General features: G+C 35.1%; 1 gene segment (V, D, J or C); it reads right to left on the minus strand.

Moving 5' to 3' along the window:
* Positions 1–8821: 8821 nt before the first annotated feature.
* Positions 8822–10854, minus strand: LOC138173799 (immunoglobulin heavy variable 3-43D-like). The segment is given in 2 exon segments: positions 8822–10579; positions 10673–10854. Coding segments are annotated over 2 exon segments (468 nt in total).
* Positions 10855–11072: the final 218 nt, after the last annotated feature.

An 11072-nucleotide genomic window follows, 5' to 3' on the forward strand; every position in this document is an offset into this window, starting at 1 on the left:
AAGTTCTGTGGTTTATCTAGAAGATAAAGCACACTTGAGATTTTACAAAATCCTCTAGGAAAGAAAAGCGGACATCCAAACCAATCCAGAGAGAGATCCCGTGTGTTATGCAATGACTATACTGCTAGGACAGTAGGATGTTGACATTTCAAAGAAATGGTTGCTACTGGGTGACATTACTTCTCTGCCAGTAGAAGGTTGAGACTTTCAAGCAATGATTGTTGAGAGATGACACCACAAGCATCAGCAGTAAGGACATTTCAGTGATTTAACTCAATTCAATTTCAAAAATATTGATTATTTGACTAATGTATGGCTGTGTGCAGAATAGAGGAAATCAGTGAGTTTCTAGATTCCATTATCATTCAATATTTTCATGTGTATATGAATACACACTGATACATACAAGTACATATGTATCCTCATACATATTTAATCATTCATGTATATATTCATTATTTACCTATACTTGTCTGTACTCATTTCAACACATACAACCACTCACACATATATGAAAATATGTATATTTCCACATATACATATAGGTATATCCCTATTAGTATTTAATTAGTTCTATATGGGTGTAAATATCTGTGTATGTGTGTTTCCTATATAAGTGCTCCTTTCTGTGTGTTTGTATTTATATACTTATATATATATATAATATTTGCACTGATATATCTTTTTGTCTTAGTGTATAGATTTATATACAGATAGACACATATGCATACATACATCAATATATACATTAATTGTATACATCTTTGAAACGGTTGCTTGGAGGTCATATGTTCCACCTGTAATTGTGAAGATTGGATGTCTCTTATCTTTTTTCAAAGTACTCTTAAAATTATATTTAAAAAACCCAAAAAATTAGTATATGATGTACTATGGTTTCTCTAGAAGATAAAGTATACCTGAGTTTTATAACAAGTCCTCTAGGAAAGAAAAGTGGAAATACAAAACCAATCCAGAGAAGGATCCTGTGTCTTATGAGATGGATGCACTGCTAGGCTAGTAGAATGTTGACATATCAAAGAAATGATTGCTATGGGGTGACATCACTTCTTTGCCAGTAGAAGGTTGAGATTTTCATGCAATAGTTGCTGAGAGATGATACTACCAGCATCAATGTTGGGGAAAAGTTCCATGATTTCAACTCAACTCAATTCAATTTCAAAATTAAAAATTAATTGAATAATGTGTGGCTATGTATGCAAAATTGAGGAAAACAGGGAGTGTCTGGATTCATTTATCATTTATTATCTCGATGTGTACAGTATACATACTCATAAACACACAAATGAACCCTCATGCATATTAAAACATCCACACATATATATATTTTCCTTTACTTATTCTTTTATATACACACTTGAACACACACAATCACACACACATTTATACAAGAATGTATATTTACACTTATCCATACCGGTATGGACCTTAAAGGATATAATTATTTATATATGAATGTACATATCTGGGTATGTGGGTGTATCTTATATAAGTGTACATGGGTGTATAAATATGTATTTATTTTGATGTATGGGTTTCCTTGAATGTAATTCTATATACTTTCTCTCACACATACGTACTCACATACATCTATATATACATTTATTGAGGGCACTTTGAAAGAGTTGCTTGGAGATCTGATGATCCAGGTGTAATTTTGAAGACTATATGTCTCTTACCTTTTTTCAAAGTACTCTTAAAATGATATAAAAACCTCTAAGGAGTAGTATATGATATATACTGAGCTTTATCGAGAAAATAAATTTGACCCACTTTTTTACCATATTCTCTAGAAAAGATAATTGGAAATCCAAAACCAATCCAGAGAAGGATCCTGTGTCTTATGAAATGACTTCACTGCTAGCTCAGTAGAATGTTGACATTTCAAAGAAATGGTAGCTACTCAATTACATCACTTTTCTGCCAGCAGGATGTTGAGATATTCAAGCAATGATTGTTGAGAGATGACACCATCAATGTTAAGGAAAAATCCAGTGATTTCAACACAATTCAATTAAAAAAATATTTACTAACTATGTAATGTGTGTCTATGTTTGCAGAATTGAGGAAAACAGTGAGGGTCTGGATTCAGTTATCATTAAGAATTTACATGTGTATGCTTATATGCATTCACACACATATCAACCCTCATACATATTTAAACATTCATATGCCTTATTTAACTCTTCTCTTACACACACACTTGAACACACACAATTACTCACATATTTGTACAAGAATGTATATTTCCACTTATACATACTGGTATGTACTTTTAAGAATATCATTATTTATATATCATTGTATATATCAGGTGTATGTGGGTGTGTCTTACATGAAAGCATGTGTGTGTAAATATATATTTATGTTGATATATATCTTTGAATATAAATCTATGTATTTTATCTCATGTACACATACATACTCACATACATTAATGTATTACCTTAATTCTAGGTACTTTGAAACAGTTGCTTGGAGATCTGATGATCAGCTGCAATTTTGAAGGCTGAGTATACATTATGGTTTTCAAAAGTGCTCCTAAAATGAGATAAAAATCTCTAAGAAGGGGAGGCCAGGTGGCTCAGCATGTAAGAGCACCGGCTACAGTGTCGGGATGACCTGGAGATCAAATCCGGGCTCCGATACTTAGCACCACACCCAGAAGTAACTGGCCGTGTAACCTTGAGCAAGTTACTTAACCCTAATTGCTTAAAAAAAATCTCTAAGAAGTAGTATACAATATACTGTGGTTTATTTAGAAGATAAAGTATACCTGAGTTTTTACCAAAACCTATAGAAAAGAAAATTGGAAATCCACAACCAATCCAGAGAAGGATCCTGTGTCTTATGAAATGAATGCACTACTAGATCAGTAGAATGTTGACATTTCAAAGAAATGGTTGCCATGGGATGACAACACTTCTCTGCCATAAGTAGGCTGAGATTTTCAAGCAATGGTTGCTAAGAGATGACACCACCATTATCAACGTTCAAGAAAAGTTCAATGATTTCATCTCAATTCAATTCTAAAAATATTTATTGACTAATGTGTGGCTATGTATGCAGAACTGAGGAAAACAGACAAGGTCTAGATTCAGTGATCATTCGGTGTTTGCATGTGTACGTGTATACACACTAACAAACCACACACACAAATATGTATCCTAAAATATTTTTTAAAATTCATATATATATTTAATGTTTATATATACTTTGTACATTTGCATTTCAACACACACAATCACTCATACATATATGCAAGTATGTATATTTGCACTTAAACATACTGGTATGTACCTTTAAGAATATAATTATTTTTTTATGGATTTATATATCTGTGTATGTGGGTATATCTTATATACGTGTACCCAGGTGTGTAAATATATATTTATGTTGATATATACATACATATATATATGAGTGTCTTTGAATATAAATCTATATACTTTCTCTCATACCTACACATACATCTCTCTCTATGTGTGTATATATATATATATTAATTGTAGGTACTTTGAAAGAGTTGATTGGAGATCTGATGAGACAGCTCTAATTTTGAAGACTATATGTGTCTCTTACCTTTTTCCAAAGTACTCTTAAAGTTATATAAAAACCTCTAAGAAGTAGTATACAATATACTGAGCTTTATGTAGAGGATAAAGTACACCTAAATTTTTACCAAATCTTGTAGAAATGAAAATTGGAAATCCAAAACCTATCCAGAGAAGGATCCTGTGTCTTATATAATGGATGCACTGACAGGTCAGTAAGATTTTGACATTTAAAAGAAATGGTTGCTACAGGATCACATCACTTCTTTGCCAGTAGAAGGTTGTAGCACCAATGCAATATTTACAGCACCCACGATCATGATAAATACCATGACTATAAGTATCACATGATGTTCCATCACAAAACATGCCAGACTCTACAGATAGAGGATAAAGCTGAAGGATTTAGACACCAGAAAACCCAATACCCAAACCAATAAGCTCATTCCATCTTAGTACCAAAGATATTCAGAAGTCATAATAATGCTGAGTCACAGCATCCTTTAGCCTTCCCACAAACCAATACTTGATCAATATTTACTCACAGCACTCTCTATTTCCTTGCCTAAGCTCTTCTGTCTCTAACTGTCAGACTCTCTGTCTCAGCTTCTATAAGCTCTGCTTCCCTTCAGCAAACTCCTCCCACCACACACTCCATGTGACTACATTCAGTCTATCAGTGGGCAGAGTTTATCTTCATAGAAAGGGAGCTTCAAACCCCCCCCCCCTTCCCCCCCCCAGTCTATTAAGAGGCAGGGAAGATCTTCAAATCTCATTCCCATTACAAAGGTTGAGATTTTCATGTAATTGTTGCTGAGAGATGACAGCACCAACATCAGTGTTCAGGAAAAGTTCAAGGATTTCAAGTCAATTCAATTAAAAAAATAGTAATTAATTAACTAATGTGAGGCTATGTATACAGAACTAAGGAAACCAGTGAGTGTTTGGATTCAGATATCTTTCATTATCTAGATGTGTATGTGTATACACACTCATACATGCATATATGGACCCTAATACATATTTAAACATTCACTCACACACACATATTTACTTATTCTTTTACATACACACTTGAACACACAATCACTCACACATTTATACAAAACTGTATATTTCCACTTATACATACTGGTATATACTTTTAAGAATATAATTATTTGGTTATTTATGTATATATCTGTGTATGTGGGTGTATCTTATATAAGTGTATATGGGTGTGTAAATATATTTATTCTGATATATGTGTTTGTCTTCGAATATAAATCTATATACTTTCTTTCACACATACAGATACATACTCACATACATCAACATATACATTAACTGTAGGTTCTTTGAAACAGTTGCTTGGAGATCTGATGACCCAGCTGTAATTTTGAAGGCAGAATATCCCTTACCTTTTTCCAAAGTACCCTTAAAATTATATATAAACCGTGAAGAAGTAGTGTATGATATTTTGTTTTTTATGTAGAAGACAAAAAATATTGGAGTTTTCACCAAATCCTTTAGAAAAGAAAAGTTGAAATCCAAAACCAGTTCAGAGAAGGATCCTGTGTCTTATGCAATGACTGCAGTGCTAGGCCAGTAGAATGTTGACATTTCAAAGAAATGGTTGCTATGGGATGACATCACTTCCCTGACAGGAGAAGGTTGAAATTCTCAAGCAATGGTTGCTAATAGATGATACCATCAGCATCAACAATCAGGAAAAGTTCAGTAATTTCAACTCAATTCAATTCAAAAATATTAATTAATTGGCTAATATGTGGCTGTGTGTGCAAAATTGAGGAAAAAAGTGAGGGACTGGATTGAATTATACATTATCTTGATGTGTACATGTATAAACACTCACACAGACATATCAACCCTCATACATATTTAAACATTCACATATATATTTTGTTTACCTTTTCTTTTATGCACATATTTGAACACACACAATCACTCACACATTTATACAAGAACATATATTTCCATTTATACATATCAGTATGTACCTTTACAAATATCATTATTGGGGTCAGCTAGGTGTTGCAGTGAGTAAAGCCCCGACCCTAGAGTCAGGAGGACCTGAGTTCAGTTCCAGACTCAAACACCTAACACCCCCCCACACACACACACACACTCACAAAACTAGCCATGTAACCTTGGGCAAGTTACTTAACCCCAATCGCCCTCCAAAAGGCAAAAAAAAGAAAAAAGAAAAAAATATATCATTATTGGGGCGGTGTAATGTAATGCCAAGGAAAGGCAACTTCCCAAGGTTCAAAATACCAGCATAGGTGCTCTCCGTTTTATTCAGTGACAAACCAAGAACAGAGAAGGTCAAAACATGACATCATTCAAAATACAGCATTTACTAAGTGTGATTAAATAATCTCCAAGTACTACCCCACCCCAGGACCTTACATTCATTCAATCAATTACAAAGTCCCTGTTCTAAATACTACTCCACCCCTAGGCTGTACCTTCATTTAGTCCATCACAAAGCCCCTCTTCTCAAATGGAGATTAGTTTCCAATCATAAGTAAAGTACATTCATTTGTTCAATCACAGAACACAAAAAGGTCAAAAGTTCCCCACCCCTGGATCACAATTGAATCTACCCCAGAGTTACATCAAGTTTAAACACAGCACTTAATACCCAAATGGAGGTCTTTTCTTCATCTTGACATGAAGCAAGTTCTCAGCAATCTTAATTCCTGGGGAGACAAGGCTTAGCAAGGCCACAAGATACATTGCCAGTCTCTTCATTAATTCATCCTCTGTCTGCAGAACAGTCCTAGAACCCCTGAAAACATTAGCAAAACCCTCTCCCAGGATTTCTGTAAACATACAACAAGAAAATCCTTCTTCAGGGCTTCTGAACCAACAGAAAGGTTCCCAGACCCCTGCAACAACAGCACTGTCCTTCACCAGTAGACAGTATTCACTCTCTGTCTGCAGGACAGTCTCAAGAGCTCTTAGCCAACAGCCAAGTTCCAGCACTTCTTCAACAAAAGGACTGTCTTTCACCAGTGGACAAAGCTGGCAAAACAACATCAAAACAGACAGACAAAGTACCAGCCAAACAGCCATGTCTCCTCAGTCCTTGGCAGCTCCGGGGACAGGTCTCAAAAGTCCAGGGTGATTCAAAATGGCCCTCTGCAATCCTCTCAGTCTCTCTCTCTGCCTTCACGAGCGTGCTGCTTCCAAAAAATTCTTCTACCTCTCTCTTGTCTCTCCAAATCTACGTCACCAGCTCCTCCCAGTTCGTGTCTCTCTTTTCAAGTCAACAAGTCCATCCCACATGTGGGATTAACAAGCTCTGGGTTTTAACACAATCAATTTGAAAACCAAGCCAATACAGGGGGATCTTTATATTCCATTACTATCACAGGCAGCCAGTGGCACAGCGAATAAGAGCACCGGCCCCAGAGTGAGATGACCTGGGATTGAATCTGGGCTCAGACACTTAGCACCCACCCAGAAACACCTGGCCATGTAACCTTGAACAATTTACTTAACTCCACTTGCTTAGGTGCGGCCAGGTGGCACAGTAAGAGCACCAGCCCCAGAGTCGGGATGACCTGGGATCGAATCTGGGCTCTGATACTTAGCACCACACCCAGAAGTAAGTGGCCATGTAACCTTGAGCAAGTTACTTAATTACAATTGCTTAAAAAAAAGAATATCATTATTTATATGTCTATGTATATATCTATGTGGTTGTGTCTTACATAACTGTATGTGTGTATAAATATATATTTATGTTGATATGTGCACATATTTTTTAATATAAATCTATGTACTTTCTCTCACAAATGTACATACTCACATACATCAATATATACGTTAATTGTAGGCACTTTGAAATAGTTGCTTGGAGATCCATTGATCCAGGTGTAACCTTGAAGGCTGTATGTATCTTACATTTCTCCAAAGTGATCATAAAATGAGATAAAAACCTCTAAGAAGTAGTATACAATATACTGTGGTTTATCTAGAAGATAAAGTACTCCTGAGTTTTTATGAAATCCTACAGAAAAGTGGAAATCCAAAACCAATCCAGAGAAGGATCTTGTATCTTATGAAATGGATGCACTGCTAGGCTAGGTACATGTTGATATTTCAAAGAAATGGTTGCTACAGGATGAAATCACTTCTCCACCAGTAAAAGGTTGATATTTTCAAACACTGGTTGCTGAGAGATGACACAACTAGCATCAACGGTGAGGAAATTTCAGTGATTTCAACTCAATTCAATTAAAAAAATATTTATTAATTGACTAATGTATGGCTAAGTATGCAGAATTGAGGAAAACAGTGAGGATCTACATTAAGTTACCATTATGTATTTGAATGTGTACATGTATATGCACTTACACACATATGCATCCTCATACATATTTAAACATTCTCATATATACAAGTATGTATATTTGCACTTATACATACAGATATATATCTATGAGTATATAATTAGTTATATGTGGATGTATATATCAGTGCATGTGTGTTTCCTACATAAGTGCTCCTTTCTCTGTGTTTGTGTGTATTTGTACTGATATATGTGTGTCTTTGAATATAAATTTATGTACATACACAGACACATAGACTTACATACTCACCTTCATCAATATATGCATTAATTGTAGGTTCTTTGAACAGTTGCTTGGAGATCTGATGATCCACTGGTAATTTTGAAGGCTGGATGTCTCTTACCTTTTTCCAATGTACTCTTAAAATGATAAAAAGAAAAAAAAACCTTCTAAGAAATAGTATATGATATACTGTGGTTTTTCTAGAATATAAAGTACAACTGAGTTTTTACCATATTCTGTAAAAAAGAAAAGTGGAAAGAAAGAACCAATGCTGAGAAGGATCTTGTGTCTTATGAAATGGATGCAGTGCTAGGCTGGTAGAATGTTGATATTTCAAAGAAATAGTTCCTATGGGATGATGTCACTTCTCTGCCACTAGAAGGCTGAGATTTTCAAGTAATGGTTGCTGAGAGATGACACCACTTTGATGAGTATCAACAGTGAGGAAGTTTCAGTGATTTCAACTTAATTCAATAAAAAAAATATTTATTAATTGACTAATGTATGACTAAGTATGCAGAACTGATGATAACACTGAGGATCTGGATTTAGTTATCATTCAGTATTTCCATGTGTATGTGTGTACACATTCACACACACACTTATAAATGTATCATACATCTTTAAACATTGATATAGAGATTTATTTTCTACGTATTCTTGTACATACACATTTGATTTTAAGATATAGACATTTTGACTGGTCCAAAAGAGCCCTATTGTGGCCCTTTTAAATTGGGCTACCTGGCCTAAATTAGCTAAGATTCATCTTTAAAAGGGACCTAATTAATGCAAAGCAATTTAACGTGAAATGATTCCCATTCTCAAAACTGGCTTAAGGGAATTTCAGACTTCAACCAAACTAGTGGTAGTCCTTTGGAAGTAGGCAATAGAGGAACTTTTATCAAGGTTAAATTTCCAGGAAAAATGGATTCTGATTCTGTAGCATTGAAGGAATGGGCTGTTCTGCCATTTCAACAATTCATCGGATGTCTAGGGCACCATAAATGTTAACCTGAAAGTTTAGTTAAAGGCTACTTGAAATGTAAATCCATATTGTTGATTCCCTTAAAGCTAGAAGAAACTTGCTTACTTGTATGTACAAGGAGTCAAAACCTAAGTTCTGACTGCCTGAACAAAAGAATGAGAAAGCTTAAATACATTTTAGAACCATCCCAATTCAGGATAACTGTGTCACTTAAATTTATGATCTCCATAAATGTTATCACAGCAGGAGAAAGGAATTTTCATAATTGAATAGATGGTAAATACAATAAAATAAGAGAGTTGACAAAGTGTCAGTTGAAATTGTGACTCAGGATATTTGTGTTTTCTTAACCATTAACATTCCATAAAATAGTATATGTCCAAAAATATTAAGATAACAAAAAGTCAAGTTAGTGCCTCAGGTTAAGGGTCTCATTCTTAATGGTCATAAAGTAAGTCCTATCTGGCTTTATTGACATAGGAAGAGGTATTCTCTGAGTTTATTTAGAAAACAAAGAACCTGTTACGTCCAAGTTCTTCTTCTGGTTAATTATTTCAGACCCTGGTACTTATTGAGGTTATTAAATTGATTATCAATATATATGTACTTGTAGCTATAGAGAAACATATATAAACTTCATTGTTGCCTTCTGTGGGGAGAGGGGGAGAAAAAAAGAACAAAGTTAAAAAGTACACAGCAGAGAACAAAAAAATATCACAAGGAAGAAAAGATAATCCATTCTAAAGACAGTGAGTATTCTTTATCGTACAGGCTTTCTTAAAATGATAATTAATTGTCACATATTTAGAATTCGTTCTTATGGTCTGCTATGAACACAACATGCTTTTTTTCCTTCTAACTTCATATTTAAATTCTAATATTTAAATTTATGGTATATTTTTGTTTCTTTTCTCTATAATGTATTTGCGTTCTGGCATTTGAGTATAAAACAATTTTTTAAAAATCAGAGACCTTGAATTTTTTTTTCCATTTCATTCTTTACCTGTTATTCTAAGTGGTCTGTTTGTGCTCACTGTTCTTGACTTCCCTCTCCAAGTTAATCTCCACATGACTTATCTGAATGAGGAGGTTTATGTCTGGTCTCAGACTCCTTTTTCTCACTGTGTCTCTTGCACAGTAATACAGGGCTGTGTCTTCAGCTTTAAGGGAATTCATTTGCAGGTACACCATGCTTTTGCTGTTGTCTCTGGAGATGGTGAATCGCCCTTTCACAGAGTCTGCATAGTTTGTGCTTCTTCCATCATATCTAATATATGAGAGCCACTCCAGCCCCTTCCCTGGAGCCTGGCGAATCCAGTGCATGTAATAGTTGCTGAAGGTGAATCCAGAAGCTTTGCAGGAAAGGCTAAGAGATCCTCCAGGCTGTCTCACATCACCCCCAGACTCCAACAGCTGAACATCACAATGGACACCTGCAAACAGAATCATTAAAGACAATAGTCACACAAATACATTACTTCAAAGATTGTTTCCTTGGTCAAGAAACAAACAAGAGACAAAACTACCTTGTAATATAGTCAGAATGAAAATTCCATTCAGTCCCAAACCCATTGTTCAGACTGTACAATGTCAGTTCTTAGGAGAGAAAGGCCACACAAAGGAAAAGCTCCTCTCCCAGAGCTGCAGACACAGGTTTTTGCTGGTTTTCATCCCTAGAGGGAGGAGCTGCATTTGCATGTCTTTCTCTGTTTAGAATGACAAAGAGCCACTGCCTCTCTCTTGGATGTTTCCTCTCTGAGCTGCAGAGAGATGTTTCCCCCAGTTAGTTCTAAGACCCTGGGGACGGGTTCTAAAACAGACACAGAGAATGAAATATTGTCAGTAAGGACTGAAGGGTCTATCCTTCTCCACCATTCCAATCTACCTTCAATGCCAAAGGAATGATCTTTAGGTTTTTCTATGTTT

The sequence above is a fragment of the Petaurus breviceps genome, unplaced genomic scaffold, assembly GCF_028583685.1.
Source record: "Petaurus breviceps papuanus isolate PSGF00001 unplaced genomic scaffold, PetGlider_PUasm1.0 64, whole genome shotgun sequence".
Lineage (NCBI taxonomy): Eukaryota > Metazoa > Chordata > Mammalia > Diprotodontia > Petauridae > Petaurus > Petaurus breviceps.